Here is a 20,056-nt window from a genome sequence, read left to right as displayed (position 1 = left end):
ATTTGTGGCCGCTCATTGAAAGGTGTCTTGGCCCCTCACAGACTAACACACGATGAGTGTGAGATAAACACTCCGTGGTCTAAAACACAAGACTACAGCTGTAAACATGTCTATTGACCCAACCTGGGATGCTTTAGTGCATTTTATCACTTAGTTATCTTTACAATTTCCCTCCTCATTTGTTAAGTTTTCCACCTCAGGCTAAAGGAATGCTGGGTATTAAGGAGAATTAGTGGGGGGGAAGTCTTTGGAAATGCAAAGCATGGAAGATGTGGACGTGATTTATTAGAGTATTAGAGTCAGGGAGGAATTAGCAGCATATTAATAATACCATCTTCATAATGGCTCACACCTGTCACATTCTCTAGTGTTATGTCCAAGGGCTATAAGTAAAGAAGGTTGCTTATGCCGTGTGACCCTGGATGGTCAATGTCTCCTTATGTCTCTGGTCACACTGGCTTCACCAGACCTATGGGCCACCCAGGGACTACCCCTCTCAGATATTGTCATGTAAAGAGAACAGAAAAGATAGTAAGTTATGACAATGTGTGAAAAATATGAAAAGATTTTATATTCTTTCATGATAGGTATAATTCAAAATGCTACCACAACAAATTAAATACTGTATTTTCTTCCAAAGATAAGACATATGCTCTCATGGTCTAATGAAGCTGGACAACATTATTATTTATGGTTTGACACTTCTAAAAATCACAATGTAAATGTACAACAATATAAGTAGAAATATAAGAAACTCAAGGATGAAATATGGCAAGAAAATTACAATTTGGGGGATAAGGGAAAAATATAATGCGTGACGTTAAAAGTAGAGAAAAAGGAACATACACACTTCTGGTAAGTGTGAGGGCAACTTCTAAAATAATCCCATAAATTTTGGAACAAAACTAGTAAGGCACATAACAGTGCATCAGAAATAGTCTCTACTCAGTCTACCCCATGAAGTCATTGGATGAGTTACTGTCTTTCATTGTCAAGGCTGAAATATTAATTTGGGAATGAATTTGGGTATTTTCTAAAGCCCAGTCCATGGTCCTCTTCTCCTTTTCTTTTTGAACACTGATATTTCCCACTGCTGGATTGATTGTTCAGCCTTGTGGTCTCACAAAAACCTCCACAAGTTTTAGATACCTCTTCATTGCCAAGCCTGGCCCTTTTTTTGATACATACTATTTGTACATATTTATGGTGTACATGTGATATTTTGTTACATTCACGGTATGTTTAATGATCAGGTCAGGGTATTTGGGGTATCCATCACCTTGAGTATTTATCATTTCTATGAGTTGGAAACATTTCAAGTCCTCTCTTCTAGCTATTTTGAAATATAAAATCATTGTTGTTAATTATTAGTCACGCTACTTTACTATTGAATTAGAACTCATTCCTTCTATCTAACTGTATATTTATACTCATTAACCAATCTCTTTTTCCATCCCTCCCTCCACACAAGCACCCCCCTCTCAGCCTCTAGTAACTATCATTCTACTCTCTACCTGCATGATGCCAACTTTTTTAGCTACTACATGAGTGAGAACATGTGATATTTGTCTTTCTGTGCCTGGCTTATTGCACTTAATATAATGACCTCCAGTTCCATCTGTGTTGCTGCAAATGACATGATTTAATTCTTTTTTATGGCCAAATAGTATTCCATTGTGTATATATACCACATTTTCTTTATCCATTCATGTAATGGTCTCTTAGGTTGATTCTACATCTTTGCTATTGTGAATAGTGCTTCAATAAACATGGGAGTGTAGGAATCCCTTTGATATACTTATTTCCTTTCCTTTGGATAAATACCCGGTAGTAGGACTGCTGGATCTTATGGTAGTTTTATTTTAGTTTTTTGAGCAATCTCCATATTGTTTTCCATAATGGCTGTACTAATTTACTTTCCCATCAACAGTGTATGAATCCCTTTTCCTCTGTATCCTCATCAGCATCTGTTATTTTTTGTTTTCTTAACAGTAACCATTCTAACTGGGGTGAGATGATATCTCATTGTGGTTTTGATTTGCAACTGAGCAAGAAAGCGCAGGATCAATGTCTGATAATGAGTGATGTTGAGCATTTTTTCATATACCTCTTGGCCATTTGTATGTCTTCTTTTGGAAATTGCATATTCATGTCCTTTGCTTACTTTTTAATGGATTATTTATTTTTTTGGTGTTGAGTTAGTCAAGTTCCTTGCGTATCCTGGATATTAGTCTCTTGCTGGATAAATAGTTCACAGATATTTTCTCCCATTCAATAGGTTGTCTCTTCACTGTGTTGGTTGTTTCCTTTGCTATGCAGAAGCTTTTTAGTTTAATGTAGCCCCATTTGTCTATTTTTGTTTCTGCCTCATTTCTTCTCTAGTTATTTTGGAAAAGAATCATGTACTCATTGTTTGGGAAAAGGAGCATGCAGGGAGCCTGGAGACAGGAATACACACTGCACACAACAAAGCCACAACCCTGCATTGACACACCCTTCGCATCTTGGCAGTGACTTGCCCAGGTTTCAGGCTGTCTGTGTGGCTCCACAGAGCAAAGAAGGGGTAGCAGAGACCCAGCTTCTCTTGCAACACAGCATGTGGCCTTCCCAGAATGGATGTGCACTTTCTCTTTATTATTCATTCTCTTTATTATTAGCACAAATAATTATCTCAGCTTAGCAGAAAAAATAATAGCAATCTGTGCCTGATTCTCCTGAAAACAATGCATCAATTTACCTGTATTTAGTAGATATAAAAACATAGTTGGTGGTTTTTTAGTAAGTACAGAAAAAGTATTTGGCACGTTTTATTTTTCATGCAATGTGCATAAATATTTTTAGTTTTCTTTTTGATGTAATAAACCTACAGAGGATAGATTTCAGTGTCAGTAAGACATTAGTTTCTCTTCTTTGAAGAAGTGAGTATGCTGTGAGCATGTACACACACACACACACAGAAAAAAAATGGTCAAAAGTTGCTTTTATAAAATCCAAGGATCAATTTGTTACACTAGCACCTATGCTCCATGAAGACTACAATATATGAATAAAAAATATTATCTATTAATGTTGGGTGATTTGTGAAAAAAAATTTTACAGTCATCATGCCCTTTCTTTCTCTCATCCTCAATCAGATGTCAAATTCTGTGTATTCTTTCTTTAAAATATTTCATGCTTATAATCCTTTTGTTTCACTTCCATGGATCCCTCCCCCAATTCAATCCCTTCATGTTTCATTTAGATTATCTTAATAGCCCCATGACTGATCTTCAACTTGTGAAGCTTTCCTTAATTAAGTAAATCCCTAGCAAAGTCTTCAATTAATCTTCTTTAAAGCACTGCTCTATTCTTGTCATGTGCTCACTCGATAAATCTCAGGCACTGCCCCCTTGCATAAAGCAGTTCTCAAACTGCTGTTCATGAGCCATTGAATGTGCCCTCATAATTAAGCAGGTGGTTTACTGAATTTAGAAGAAAAGGAAATATGTATTTCTCAAAATCAAAAAGTAGGATCAATTACAATTTGGCCAATACTTAATTAAGAGGACATAGGGTGTCTTAGTGAATGCATTTTTATGTTTTTGAGTGTATAATTAATTATTTTGGATTTGCACTTAGCTGTTATTACTAGATTTCACTAAGTTCCTGATTTATAGAAGTGAATCTTTGAGGCATAGAGAAGTGGTTCTTTGAGGCATAGAAACAAAGATAATAACAAATATAAATTTCAGAATCTAGGATAGAAAATAGTATTAGTGATCACAACTCAAATACAAATATAAAAAGCACCTTTATTAACCTGGGAGGAAGGCCTCTCTGGGTGTGACAATTTTACCCAGACAAGGGAACAAGAAAGTGCAGGATGAATGTTTGAAAACAGCCCTTCCTGGACCAGTGATCCACTCATCTCTACTTCCCACTGCGGGCTATGCACTTGCACCAGATGGGAGCATGATGGATGTTGTCAACTTTGTCAATTGATCTTTGAACAAAACTTAGGTAATCTTATATTTTCTGGAATGAGCACAGGCTAATGTTTTCCAGTGTGAAGCTGGTGAATTTTATGAACAAAAGAGAAGAAGATATTGGAACCACACAACCATCATTCAGAGTAGTGCACCTTATATCAAAAACTTCTATGACTCTCTATTATGGACTAGAGACTTCTAAAACACGTCATAAAGTTAATATTTTGATTGGAGGGACAAGTAGAATGAGCTATTGGAAAATTTGTTTAACATTTCTTTGCTCTGGTCATCCTTGAAAAATCTTGAGGCTCGTAGAAATATTAATACTTTAACATGTAAGTATAAATCATTCTGTGAGTCCTGGTGCAAGTCAACTAGAAACTCAAAATGGAAGTTTTTGTTCTAAGGGGTGGAGGAATGTGAGATTTAAATAAAATTAATAACTTCCTTCATGGCACTGATGATTTCTGTAAAGACCATTTCCATGCCTGGGATGATGTGTACAATCAATGTAAATGACTCTGGGTTCCAAGCTCACTGAATTTTTTCACTGGTGACCTTTGACGTCAGTCTTTGCTCCTAACTGAGGTTTTCATGAGTCATCCTGTGTAGAGAAAAGGAGATCACCGCAGAGATTGTGGATGAAGGCAGCAAATCCTCAGTTGCAAAGTTCCAAAGCATCTCCTGGGTCTGAGATAGGAAAATTTGAAAGAGAACTGAGCAGGCTGAAGGTATGCTAACTTTTCTGCTATCTCCCAGAGTAGGAAAACTCAACACAGTTGGACTTTAGAATGGATGATGAGGTAGGCTCTGCCCTGAAGTTCTGCCCTCAAGGTGAGTCCTGAAGGTGGTGGCTTAATGGAAGTCTCCATTGAAGTTCAGAGATCTAAGCATGTCCTCCCAAGTGTATAGTGGAGAGGAGACAGCCAGCCCCCAAGAGAAGCCTGCACAGCATCCTGATGATGATATGACACAGACAGTGGCAGGACAGGACACACTGTGGTAGCTCGAGGTGGCAAATAAAGACAGGCCAAATTATCCAAGGGCACCTTGAGGTACCAAAGGCAGGTGAGGAAGGCCATGATGCCACAAGAGGTCAAGCAGAGGGAGGAGAAAGAAGCATGAAAAAGTTGTGGAGAGGACTGTGTTGCTGGGGATGGGAGGACTTGGCTCCATCAGCTGGAGGTCACCAGCCCAGAGAACAGAGTGGGGCTGTCAGGGCCTCAATACACTCTCCTGCCAGCCCTGCCAGGGCAACTTCCAAAGCCAGCTGAGCCCAGAGTTAACCCTGGGGAGGGCAGGGAGATGGAAGAACACCTGAAGGAATTTAGAACTGACTGTGACAACTGGAGACATGAATTCACAGCTTATCCCTGAAATGGGCTGAGACCCCTGTTGTGAATAGTTTTAGTCTCTATGTCAGCCAGAATTGGAGCTCCCATTAGGAAGCTTTCTGGGTTATGGAAAAAAAAAATTATGTTTTTCCTCATGAGTCTGTGATTGAAAAATTTATACCTGCAGAATGATTCCAATGGATTTGTTCAAGTGGTTTATGTCAGGGATGTATTAAATATCTTCAATAGCCTGAACTTATCACTTCTATACCAAAACATTATGATATTGAGGATGATTTAGTTTTCTTTAAAAGATTGAAATATGATTTAAAATGCTTGCACTAAAAGAGTTTTACATTTTGTCTACATTTGTACTTACTAGAGCCAAGTACATGAAAGATGTGGATTAAAACCCCTTTGCCACTTTCTTCCAAGGTAAAGCAGCCAGATTTGCAGATTTTGTTTGTGGCATGCTGGTCAATGCAATGTTTGTCCGCTGAATGTAACATGGCTCTCTGAGATTTCTATATCTGTTGAATATTCAGAGTTATCTGACAAAGCCACCAGTACCATTCCTAGTGATCTGTAACTATACATTAAGACCTTTCTATTTAAGAGTTATAAAGGGTGAGGAAACTAATAAACTATTTAAGAGTTATAAAGGGTGAGGAAACTAATAAACTACCATCCATTATTGAGCTTGGGACAGGTGGTTGGCATGTGTTTGCAAATACTAATTTCTCTCTCACTACAATGAGTAAATTATTAATACCACTTCTAATTTTTATGAGACATTGTTTCATTTTTAAGGTTAAAACTGTGGTTAATACTCTTTCCAAGTTCCAAAAATTGTTGATCCACATATAGGCCAAACACACATAAAGTTAAATTTTTAAGCATTTATTCTCCTTGCCTTTGTGCAAGGGACCCTCTGTGATCTGGCTCCACCCTGCCCCTTCCGCTTAAGAACCACTGCTCCCTTCTTGTCCTCTGGGTGCTCATTAATCTGACTTGTATGCTTCCACTCTCATGCATTTATTGCAATCCTCCAGCAGAACTAACTCACACTCCAGCTTTTTAAAATTCGACATTAGGACATGGGTGAAATGTTTCCTATTTCCTGATCACTCCAGTCATCAAAGATCTCACCATCTTTTAAAACAGGAGCTGGCATTTCTCTTAGGATTAGTGATGTTGAGCATTTTTCATATATCTGTTGGCCATTTGTGTATTTTCCTTTGAGAAGTGTCTGTTCAAGTTCTTTGCCCAATTTGTAATAGGGTTACTTATTTTCTTGTTATTGAGTAGTTTGGGTTCCTTGTATATTTCTGATATTAGCCCCTTATCTGATGTATGATTTGCAAATATTTTCTCCCAGTCTGTGGGTTGTTTCTTCACTCTATTGATTATTTCCTTTGCTTTTTAGTTTGATGCAATTCCATTAGTTTATTTTTGCTTTCTTTGTCTGTGCTTGTGAGGTCATATTCAAGAAATCAATTCCCAGGCAAATATCAAGGAGTTTATCCCCTATGTTTTCTTCCAGTACTTTTATTTTCAGGACTTACATTTAAGTCTTTAACCCATTTTGAGACAGTTCTTGTATAAGGGATGAAATAAAGGTCCATTTTCATTCTTTTGTATGTGGACATCCAGTTTTCCCAGCACCGTTTATTGAAGAGACCATCCTTTCTCTATTGTGTGTTTAAAGCATTTTTATTGCAAGTCAATTGACTATAGATGTGTGTTTTTTTTTCTGGGCTCTCTGTCCTATTACATTGGTTAATGTATCTGTTTTTATGCCAGCACCATGCTGTTTTGATTATGATAGCTTTATAATATATTTTGAAATCTTGTAGAGTAATGCCCCCACCTTTGTTCTTTTTGGTCAAGATTGCTTTGGCTATTTGAGGTCTTTTGTGGTTCCATATGAATTTTAGGATTGTCTTTTCCATTTCTGGAAGAATGACATTAGAATTTTGATAGGCATTGCACTGAATCTGTAGATCATTTTGGACAGTATGGTCATTTTCATAGTATTAATTTTTCTAATCCATGATCATGAGATATCTTTCCATTTATTTGTATGATTTTCAATTTCTTTCATCAATGATTTATAGTTTTCAGTATACAAATGTTTCACTTCGTTGGTTAAATTTACTCCTAAGTATTTTCTACTTTTGATGTTATTATAAATGGGATTGATTCTTTTCTTAATTTCCTGTTCAGGCAGTTTATTATTAGTGTATAGAAACACTACTGATTTTTCTAAGTTGACTTTATGTCCAGCAACTTCACTAAATTTTTTATCCGTTCTAAGTTTGTTGGTGGAGACTTGAGTTTCTACATATAAGATCATGTGGTCAGCAAACTAAGATAATTTCACTTTATCCTTTTCTATTTGTATGTCTTTTATTGCTTTCTCTTGCCTGATTGTTCTTGCTGATTAAAACCACAATGAGAAAGCACCTCATAACTGTCAGATTGGCTATTATCAAAAAGATGAAAGCCAACAGGTACTGGTGCAGATATGGAGAAAAGGACCCTTATACATTGTTTGTGGTATTGTAAATCAGAACATCCATTTTGGAAAACTGTACAGAGGTTTCTCCAAAAACTAAAACTGCACAATTACCATATGATCTAGCAATCCCACTACTGCATATATACCTGGAAGAATTGAAACAGGTATGTCAAAGAGATGTCTACACTCATGTTTCTTGCAGCATTATTTGCATTAGCCAAGATATGGAAACAACCCTAGTGTCCATCAACAGAAGAATGGATTAAAAAATGTGGTATATAGTCACAATGCAATACAATTCAGCTTTAAAAAAACAGGAAATTCTTTCATTTGCAACAACATGGGTTAACTGGAGTTTAAGTTTTCCCTTATGTTAAGAGAAATAAGTCAGGCACAGACAGACAAATACTGTATGATCTCACTTACATGTGGAATCTGAAAAAAATTGGGCTCACGGAAGTAAAGAGTAGAATGGTGATTGCCGAAGGCAAAACTCTGAAAGAGCTTCTTTAATTAGGCTCTGACAGCACATGGGGAGCTCAAGTGATATGTAATTAGTTTACAGGGACTGAATACCCTTATAGTTTCATTTAAATTGCCTATCACACTGTCAATAGCATGACATTAGCAACTCAAAAACAAAATTGACAGAAAAACTCTAAGAATATGATTAATGCATTTCTAACTCTATCATTGACAACTATTCAATTTAAAAAAACAGGAAAACATGATAAACAGTCTTACTAAGCAGTGGCTGTATCAGTGTTAACTTCTATATTAGAAATGCAATGTGGTTTTTTGGTGCATTTTAATTAATTTTATAAGGGGTCCTATCAGTTGCTGAGTAGTTTTAAAATTGCTGTTATAATTGTCAACTTGGAGAGCTCTTCACTATTTTATTTGTACTTCACTGAAAATTACAGTCCAATTTTATGCCTAATGTTTTGTAGAATGTCACTGTTTAGGATTATTCTTTCCAGTGGAATTCATGTGTGTTTTCTATTTAAAAGTGGATGATCAGGCTGGGTGCGGTGGCTCATGCCTGTAATCCTAGCCCTCTGGGAGGCCGAGGCGGGTGGATCGCTCGAGGTCAGGAGTTTGAGACCAGCCTGAGCGAGACCCCGTCTCTACTAAAAATAGAAATAAATTATCTGGACAACTAAAAATATATATAGAAAAAATTAGCCGGGCATGGTGGTGCATGCCTGTAGTCCCAGCTACTCGGGAGGCTGAGGCAGTAGGATCGCTTAAGCCCAGGAGTTTGAGGTTGCTGTGAGCTAGGCTGACGCCATGGCACTCACTCTAGCCTGGGCAAAAAAGTGAGACTCTGTCTCAAAAAAATAAATAAATAAATAAATAAATAAATAATGTACATAAAGTAATGTAAAGTACATTTTAGAAAAGGGGTTTCAATAAGAAGAGGACGGAGGTCCTTGAAGCACTGTGAGAAGGACGGCTCAGGGAAGTAGGAGGAGAGTGAGGAGATCACAGGGTGGGCCAGAACCAGAGAAGAAGCACCCAGGTCCCAGGGTCTGCACGGGACTGCTGGTCTCCCCCCGGCCTCCGCCCCCGCAATTCCCCTCAGTCTTCCTGTCAGATGCCTCCATGAGATAGAGGCATATTGAAAACAGAGAGTAATTATTTATAACACAACAAAGATGAAAAGTTCTTGAAAGCATTATCAGTCAAAAATATGATTTTATTACTCCTCATAATAGTTGAAATCTCTTCACATTTCCTCTAGAAATTCCTGATTTCAAGTCTGAATATGTATGTAATCCATTCTACTCTAACATCCAAACAGTTCTCTTACCTCATCATGCAAAGAAACACAAAGGGATGAAAAGTTAATCACAATTGTATGATTGATTTTGCATACATAATTTTGCAAAATTGATAGATGTTAATATGTTCAATAAAGTATATAAATAACACTACATATACATATATATACAACACATATATACATACCAGTTGTAGAAAAATTGGTGCCATTATATAAAATATAAAGCTCTTGAAATTTGGGTTTGACTATTAAATCTGACTATGTTGTCATTAACTTTTTACATTGATATTTCCTAGAATTTCAAATTGCTAAATCTTTCTACAAAACCAAGATTCCTAAAATACGATGGTGCATTCCATACCAAAAAAAGACAAAGCTGTGCTCCATTTTTCATTCTTAACTATCTCTTTAAGAAATCTATGTGATCCAAAGTTATTTAGACAAAAGCTTAAAAAATAAAACATTTAGTAATTCGTACTGGTATCTGATTATCCTTTTTGCCTATCAATTTTCTCCTTTTTATGGTTATAATACCTTTACTTGTGAACATTCATTGGGTTGGTTCAGTAGCATTTTATATGAGACTACATTTCATTTCAGTAACAACATTTTCTCCTGTTCGGGTGAAATAGAAATTCAGGAGTACAAATGAAATTAACATTATTGCCAGAAGCAATTTGAAACTGACTAGGCAAAAGCATGTATGTATTTTGTCTTCCTTTTCTGTTTCCAGATAGTGCTTGCACTAACTCTCTTTCCCAGCCAGAAGCAATACTTTATTAATGACTCAGGAGAGTTTTTATGTACTGAAACCCACGAACTCTGATGTGCAGAGTCCAGCCAGAGAGCGGGCTCATAGGTTTGAATGGAAATTAGCATTACTGTGTGGGAAGTAATTTTACTGAAGAGGAAAATTGAGAAACCTATGTGATCTACTGCAAATACAAAGCAAATGGAGATACACTGGATTTCCCCCTCCACCCACATTTCTTCACCAGCCAAACAGTTATCCACTGGGTCACACTTCCTTAAAACATTGTCTAGGTTCTATCCTGGAGAGGCAGAGAAAATATTTGCCTAATGCTTCTAATTTTTTAGAAAATGAATGGCTCAGGATATTCGTAAGGGTCTTTTAATAGCAAGATATTTGTTTCTCACTTTAAAAACCATAAATCCTGGTGAACACTTAGCACCATACTTTAAAATTATATTACTAAACACAAGCAAAATTCTTACATTGGGGAAATGACCCTTAAATCATTGTTTATAGCATGTGATCTTTAATTATTTGAAATTTCCACTACTTTGCAAAATGCAGTATCTCCAGACAGAATAGGATGTGAGATTCAATTGTTTTGTATGAGGAATCTAGGGGAAAGAAATTGAAGAGAGTTTGCAATAATTTAAAAATCAAATGAATGTCAATCTCTGATATAATAATGTTAATGTATCAAATGTATATAATGTTAATGTTATAATAGTTATGTTTTCCTCTACGTTTTTCATAAAATCAAAATTCTTACACATTCCTCTCCTTAGTTTACAAGCCAGAGGCTACACTCACCGGCCTGATGTGCCTGGATGTCAGATGAGCCAATTCATGTCTACAGTGAAGGGCTCTGGAAAGGAGAACATTAATAAAATGGAAAATATTTTGCTTGAGGATATTGGTTACTAAATTTTTTTATCTGTACCTCTTAATAGTTCTTAGAGCTAGTAAGTCCTGTAGCATTCTATTTTTATGCTATTTTCTCTGATTTGTAGCGTATGACAATGTGAATACCTTACAAATGTTGAATGATTTAGCTGACTACAGGCCAAACAAGATATTATTATCTATGCCAAAATGCTTTTTGATTGATGAAATATGTGAATTTTGATGAAATTAATCTTTATATACTTATACAAGTAGCATTATACTTCATCAGCACGCGCAACTTTAGTCAAAATCATCTAAGATGTGTTGTTAGTACCATGAAGGGAAATGGTATCCAAACAAACAAAATATTTATAAAGATGTTAATATAGATTAGACATGAGAACAAGACATATTTGGCTGGTCTGATTCTCTCAGGTCACTTTAAAATTATTTTTAAAGTTTTTGAAATTGAGGCATAGTTTAAATTCAATTAAATGCACAGGTAAAGTATGTAGCTTGGTCAATATTTACCAGTGTGTAATCCTATATAACCAGAGCCCAGATCAAGTTGCAGATCATTTCATCAGCCAGTTACATTCTTTCATACTCTTTGCTAATTACCTGGCCACCTTCCACCTGTCACTGTCATGATTTCTATCACCATTATTTAGGGCAGTCTGCTCCTGTTTCCTATTTCTGTAATTTCCTTAGGTCCTCAGGTTCCTAGCTGATCTGTCATTATCTCTCCATTTTTTAATTCTTATGTTTGTTTAATATATAATATATCTTTTTAACTGTACTTATCAGGAAGAATAAGGAAAAGATACGTACTTTATCCAGAGACCAAAGTCGGCAATATGGTGGCCCATATAGTGTCCATTTACTCATCTATTATATGGGGATAAAATCACATTTGATATAACTATCTCAGAGGGAAATGTCTCTTTGTGACAAACTCAATTTAGTTATTTATTTGCTTGATCTACAGGAGCCTCTAATGGTGGGTGGCTCTGCACGTTGACTTTGTTTACTTATATTTTGGGCCCTTGAGTATCTTTCCACCCTGGTGCTCATCATCTGTCAAGGAAAGTACAGGATGATGCTGATGATGCTGATGATGATGATGTTGTCCATGATGACTGGCCTCTGTATACTGTCCCATGTAAACAAAGTCAATAATACTCCGTGACGGGGCTGCTACTTAGGACCAGGTACTATGGTCATGGGAATTTTTATTGTTGTTAATCACAAGCAATGAAGGCTCTAGCTGAGGGGTCTGGGCTTTTCTTTTCAGACTCCCAGGTAGTAAAATGTGACTGTCTGACCTGAAGCAAATACAGACTTACAACATACAGACGTAAAATGCATAAAATGGAGACATAATTCAGCCAGATTATTTATAAACAAAAAGTCCTAAGTGATTGATAAGTCATATGAATATGTTCTGGGATAGGGATACAGAATGGAAGTTTCATTACTTTATCAGTAATGTCTGAAAACTGTGTCTTATTTGCATATGAATACTACCTCTTCATCACAGGTAAAATCCGGTAACTGACCTGAGTCAGGTTTGTTAGCAGGAGTACAACTATTAAAGCAAACTAAAAAACTCTTACTGGGACAGGAAGGAGCGGGGACTCCGGTTTCCTCTAATGAGAACTCGTGATCCAATGGCAGCACACCAGGCACGGGTTCATCTCTCCTCCCTGTGCCTCTCTCGGTGTGTTACCCTGTTAATCACTTGTCCTCACCTGGGATGACAAGGAGTGAATATGTCAAAGAAAGGTTCCGAAACACAAGCTACAGAGCGTGTCATTGTTGCTGACCAACCAGGATGAAGGGAAAAAACCCAACACACACAGTAGTTCCTCAGAAGTTTCAGCTGATGTGTATAAAATTCCCAAGGTACAACATCGGCCTAAGATGATGGGTTAGCTGGTAACAGCTCTTTCACCCTCTCCCATTTCTTTTTTGAAACAATCGTAAAATAATGAGAAATAACAGAAGGGATATTCAGTTTCAGTAGTGCTGTACCTAGGAACTACTGGTTACTTGTTAGACCAACTCCAAACGGATTTCCCACTTACTAAATTTTACATACGGTTGGGAGAGAACATAGACCTGGTAGATTCGAGAGGAGAACAGTAGACCTGGTAGATTCGAGAGGAAGATGCCAGAAGATACCCCCCCCCGCCCCCCGGCATTGCACACCCTCCCCTCGGAACCCAGGCCTTGCCCACCAGGAGTGAGAATGGTCGCGCCCCTGCATGGGGGCTACTTCCTCAGGTAGCTGGACCCACTCACACCCAAATTCCCTTACATCTTTTGTACATTTATTTGAAGATAACAGCATCACATCAATATCACCAAAATGGTATAATGAAAATAGTTAATCACACAGATTCTGGATTCAGACCCTGTTGACCACTTGCTGGCTGCATCAGTCTAGGAAAGCCGCTCTGCATTCACATAAGGGAGTCATCATAAGGCCTTATTTTGTAAGGGCACTTTAGGAATTAAATGACAAAATCCATCTACAGTAGACTCTGTGCCTGAGCCAAAGTTCTCAAATGCTCAATAAATATTAGTTGTTGAGTAAGAATGGAAATGGTAGGTGGGATCTATCACATCCTAAATGCTGGAGGGAAGAATGGGCAGGGAAGCAGCTATGGGAACAGTTTCCACCGAGGGCTGAAAAAATCCATGTGCTATCTCTGGCAGGGACTCGTGTAGTTATTTCTGCAAATCACCCGACAATAAATATTCCCTCCTAAAGGGACCCATGCAGCATGGGGGGAGGATGCCCCCGCTGCACAGCAGGACCCCCGACTTTGAACAACAGCTGTGCCCACCTCCTGGCCATCTGGCCTAAGAAAGGTGTGGAAAATTTTAGTGGCAATCAGATGTGCAGTGTTGGTCACCAATTTTTCCTCTTGCCTACTGGATCATCAATTCAAAGAAGTGCCTAATAAATACCGTTCTCTGCACTTCCCATAATAACTTGTCATAGCAAAGTGTAATGTCCCGCTTACTCATTTCTTCTCCTAGCAGTATTAGAATAATATCAAGCTTTTCGAACATTTGGTTTACATTAGGCATTGTAGTAAAGAGTTTGGAAGTAAGAGCATAATTATCCAAAAATAATCCTTAATAAGAAGACGTAATATAAGCCAATAAATAATAATAAACTGTCTAGAACTTCAGACTTTCTACCAGAGCTTTAAAGTAAGTGGCAGAACTAGGGAAAAAATAAAAATGTGCTAATCTCTTCAGCTTGGAAATTGTTTATAGAGTACTCTCTTTCTCTAGGCATTGTTATTAAAGAAATAGTGGTTCAGGAATGTCCCCCAATTTTATTTATTAGACTGAAAAAATAACAAACATCAATAAAACATCACCAGGCATTTCTATGTTCTTGGTTTAGATGTGGCCTTGGTCAAAACAAAAAGAGTAAATTTCCTACTCTATATTCATCTTCTGGAACACTTGACAGACTCCTCATTATCCAAGACAGACCAAGCACTGTGTGAGGCTCTCCCTCAGTCTCCCCGTAGTGCTGCCAGAGAGAGCAGAGTGTGCCGGCCCTGCCCTTCCTGTAACTCACCATGGCCACTTGCTACTCTGCACTTTTTTTTAAACCAATATTTCCTCCCACCTGCCAGTTCCCGGTAACCACCATTCTACTCTGCACTTGTATGAGTTCCATTCTTTTAGATTCCATGTATAAATGAGATTACTTCACAAAGTACTCTGTACTTTTAATTATTCTTTTAAATATCTGTTTCTCCTAGGAGATTGTAAGCACTTTGAATTCAAGAACCATATCTTAAGCACTTTGGTTTATCAGTACTTAATACCATACTTCTTACTGCAGGAATTCAGTCTATTTAGTCTCTTGTGTTTGGCAAAGAGCAAATCTTGCACGCAGCCTATTAAATACACTCGTTCTGAAAGGTGACAAGAGTACTAGATTGGGCACCTATGTCACACCATACACTTTCTTCACTCAGTGGGACACCTGCACTTCGGAATGTCAGGTGATCATCTAGCTAAATGTGAAAACAATTTAGGATCTGTCCATTTACACATAATTCATCTGTGTCTTTTTTTTTATCCTATTGTAAATCTATGATTTTCTTAAATTAATAAATATTTATGATCTTATAGTTTTCTACTCCAGTAACAGCTATGTTAAATAACTTCCTCCTCCTTACCATTTTTCTACTTTTTCTGTTTCAAAAAAGGAGCTGGTGGCTGGACCCCACTTGTGTCAAATAAATACCAATGGCTGCAAATTGACCTTGGAGAGAGAATGGAGGTCACTGCTGTGGCCACTCAAGGGGGATATGGGAGCTCTGACTGGGTGACCAGCTACCTCCTGATGTTCAGTGACAGCGGGAGGAACTGGAAGCAGTATCGACAAGAAGAAAGCATCTGGGTATGTCTTCTAATAATAATAATTGCTACGTGTGACTGCAAATCTATTAAAGAAATAGAATCTTAAGAATTACTTTGAAAGAATTTTCTGAGTTAAAGTAAGATACCTATTTTACTGAAAACATTGAAAGACAATCCTGTTATTATACTCCTAAGTAGGGTGGAAGTTTAAGAATAATACAAGTCACATATAATTTATTTTCTCTGGATTTGCTTCATAAAATAATTTAGCATTGCCTCTCCATTATTTTACATTAGCAGATTAAATTCATTCTCTTACTGTACCTAATTTAATCTGATATTTCTGAAAGACACTGAAATTTTAAATTTTAATAAATGAGCAATTTCTCTATGCATGACAAGTGCAGGAGGACAGGCTTCGAGCTTGAAGAATGATGTCGCCTTTTTTATGAAGCCACATTTAGTAATTCATAGGCTATGGATCTCTGTGCGAGTCTCTGGGATCTTTAAATAGCCTTATGGCAGTGACATCATTTCTATTTCTGGTGACATATCAATGCCTCTGTGCGGGGAATCACGTTTTGTTTAACACTTGTGAATACTGTAAATGTACTTATTAAAAATATAGCTATTACATAATGTTTGGAAGTAACACATATCTGCTTCGAATCGTGCTCTGCATTGATTAATAATGTTTCGTTGCGAAGAGTTTCCCTATTAAAGACATTCTGTAAAAGTGGAATCTAACAAATCCTGCGCAGTGTTTGTATGGTGACCCTGTTTCCTCCGCCCCAAGAGTGCATACACGATGGAGGGACCCTGAGGGTTTGTGTCACACAGTTAAGCAGTTCAGAGGAAAGCCACAGCCAAGGCAGTGCCATCTGCCTTTTCTGGCTTACTTTAAAAGGTTATGTGCCTACGGGAAATTAGAGTAAAGAATAAGATTCTGATTAATTCCAAACAGTAAAAATAACAAGTGTCGACTCCCACAGTCTGATCACCTGTAGGAGCTCACTGAGCTTTGCTGGATTGAGTGGTTCACTCTCTGTCAGTGTGAGCTTCCTCTAAATGTCTCTGTGTCTTTCATGCTTCATCACTGTTATGGGTTGAATTGTAGTTTCCTAAAAAAGAGATGTTGGAGTCCTAACCCCCAGTACCTTAGAATGTGACCTTATTTGGAAATAAGTTATTTTCAGAAGTAATCAAGTTACAATGAGGTCAGTAAGGTTGGCCCTAATCTAATATGCCTGGAGTCCTCATAAAAAGGGACATTTGGACCCAGAGACAGATGCATGCAGAGGGAAAATGATGGGAGGACACACAGGGAGAATGCCCTGTGAAGGGGGCCATTGGACAATGCATCTACAAGCCAAGGAATAGCCGAGATACCAGAAGCCGGAAGACGGCATGGAACAGCCCCTTCCTTGGTGCCTTCAGCAGCAGAATGGCCCTGGGGACACCTTGATTTTGGACTTCTGGCCTCCAGAACTTTAGCTACCTAGTTTGTGGCACTTTGTTACGGCAGCTCTGGAAAGCTAATACAATCTCTAAAGCTTAACTGTGCCTTATAGAACTAGGACATCCAGGAAATGTTACTTTGTTACTTGATGCTGTGAGGGTTCAGAACTGTCCCTTCCACAAGGTTAAGTTGAAAGGTTTTGAGAGTAGGGCGTTATCTTTGCATATCCTTCATCCTCTGTCACTGTGACTGGCGAATAGTCACCATTTAATGGATTTGTTTCCTACTCTATGATTAACTGTACAGAATTTTGCATGGTGAACAAAATGGTAATGCTACTAAAGAGACAGAACCCACAAAACAAAGCAGAGATGACTGTCATGAGTATTCAATGATGAGACCAAAGGAGACTTGAGAATGAAGTGGAGCTTGGACAGGCCTTGGAGGAAGCATCATGATGTCCATTGTTGTAAAATAATTGAGGGGGACATTCCAGAAAGCAGAAATAATGTGAACCAAAGCATGGATAGTGAATGAGATATACAGAAACCAGTGAGATGTGAGATCACTGTTCAGACTGCAGTGGAATGAACATGAAGAATTGGATGAAAATTGTAAAATGGCACAGAGGGAGGATCTCCAGTTGGGATTATACAATATCTATGCAGATATTTGAGTTTGTTGAACTGCTACATAAGTATATTAAGGGCCTTTTCTCCATTCTGTCTTTGTTTCTTTCTTTCAGTAAATAAGGAAATAAGTATGGTAGAGTCTAGTAATACACTGTTGGAAAACATGAGCTGAGTTACAATGAGCATGTTTTTGACTAGATATGTCCCTTCTGTCTAGTATTTTTCCTACCAAAGCTTTTTTTCCCCCAGAAATAACATTCACTAATTGATTGTCTTACATTTATAATTTATCATTTCGTTAAGAGGAGGGGCCGATATTGGCTGTTCTCCAGCCTTATCATTCATTGCTGTTTTGATAATAATTACATGTCTTATTGGAGCTTCTGCCTTTTACGTAAGCATTAATTTTAGGTATGAATAGATGAAGTTACAATGAGTTAACTTAAAGAGATGTACCTTTGATGCCTAAAATATTAACACTCTTAATTAAGGAAAATTAGATATTTTTACAAGCTTATTATCATCTTAGCACAAATTCCGACTATAGCTGCATCCCTGCCTCAGGTTCATGGTATTAACCTTCCTTCACTAGGAGAACAGAATGCATTTTCAGCCCTCTCCTAAGAGCCTTTCTTTTACTTTTATGTTAAGAAGGACACATTAAAAATTCATTCTTCTGTCTTATATGTTTCCTGGATGTTCTCCTTATTCTCTTTTTAATGACTTTTGTATTTTTTTGTCTGGGTTTATCCATTATCCATGTTAATGTTTTCTATTATTAAAAATCCACACTTGCTTATCTGCAATTCCTAATTCCAAAAGCAAAGTTATTAAAATGGAAAAACCCAAGCAGACCTAAATTCATTTTGCAGCAAAATCTGAATATACTGACTTTGGATCTATTTACATTCTTTATTTACCCTGCTTAATGTGAATATCCATATGTTTTACTGCAGAAAGAGTAATGCATGTGATTACCCGCCTAGTCACTAATATTTGTATGCACAGTATGACCCTTCTAAAATCTGAAAAAAAATCTGAATCTGAAACAAATCCGGTACCAAGCTTTAGATAAGGGATTGTGTAGCTGTCATATCAATCTCTAACATTTGATTATCTGAATAGATTAATATCTGAATCCACATTCTTACTAACTATATGCTTCACATTGACTGCTTCAAGGGCTGGACTGGTTTGTGTTGGGAAACACCCAAGAGAACTAAAAATAATTGCCGGACTTATGAAATCTTCAGAGTAATAAAAGCTGTGTTCAAATGAGACAAACCTCGTTATTTAAACAGGAATATATGAATCTTTTCCTCATAACAAAACAAGTTTCACTATGTATTGTATTTTCATTTTAAAAAATGCATTTCAGGACACATACTCACTTGATGTGAATAGTAAATATCCTCATCTGCTACGTCATTTTAAAAGGCCCCTTTCATTATTCAAACAAGGTCAAAAGAATAAACAACATAAGAGAAGAGATCAGATAAAAGATAATTTTCTGGGGAAACCACACACTTCCCCTCCCCAGTAGCAGTAGTAGGAATAGCCTAAGAAACCACAGGGTCTAACAAGAACAAATGTTTAGGATCAGGAAGGAGAGAACAGATGTTTGAAAATCCAGCTTACCAGTGCTTAAAAAATGTCCTGGGATCAGGAACAGAGGTTATATGACAACATTGTGCTGAACAAAGTTCCAGATTAGCAATCCCTGAGAAACCATCTTCCCTATGTGTACTTTTCACTCATTTCTGAGAGAATAAAGACCCAAACCTGTAAGAAAATATATAACTCTTTAATTCATTATGAAATTCTCTCCAGGCTGGAATTAGAGATATTCAGATAACTATTCAGCTCTGACGCAGTTGTGAGCTCTCCTCTGAACATCAGACTCTTTGCTTCCTTTTCCATGTCAATTAGACTAGAAAATTAGCACGTCCAAACCAAATTCTTTGTTTACACACCTTCCCCATCACCAAACCCATCTCCCCTGGGCACCTGTGTCTCAGTAAGTGCCACAGCATTTACCAGCCACTTAAGCCAAAGTGCACGGAGTCATCAATGACTTCCGCTCCTCACCCCCACACTCGATCCCACAGCGGATCCTGTCAACTCGTAATCTTCGGGCACATCATGGCAGATATAGCTTCAGAGTATTTGTAGAATCTGACAACTTTTCATCACTTGCGTCATTACCCCTACAGCCCAGTTGACCTTCACTTTCACCTGACCACTTCCATGGCTTCACACTTGGGCCCCTGTGTCCACCTTTGTAATTGGCTTCCAATTATACAATCTGTGGGATTTTAT

At 37.5% G+C, this 20,056-nt stretch overlaps 1 protein-coding gene across 1 annotated transcript in view; it reads left to right on the top strand.

Moving 5' to 3' along the window:
• LOC123646099 (contactin-associated protein-like 3) overlaps nt 1-20,056 on the top strand; it is a 202,134-nt gene that overhangs the window by 26,566 nt on the left and 155,512 nt on the right. Inside the window, exon 3 of the mRNA XM_045562762.1 lies at nt 15,493-15,686. Within this exon, the coding sequence (XP_045418718.1) occupies nt 15,493-15,686 (194 nt within the window). The remainder of the gene's footprint in view (nt 1-15,492; nt 15,687-20,056) is intronic.

The sequence above is a fragment of the Lemur catta genome, chromosome 10 (genome assembly GCF_020740605.2).
Source record: "Lemur catta isolate mLemCat1 chromosome 10, mLemCat1.pri, whole genome shotgun sequence".
Classification (NCBI taxonomy): Eukaryota; Metazoa; Chordata; class Mammalia; order Primates; family Lemuridae; genus Lemur; species Lemur catta.
This window is presented reverse-complemented; position numbering and strand designations above follow the sequence as displayed.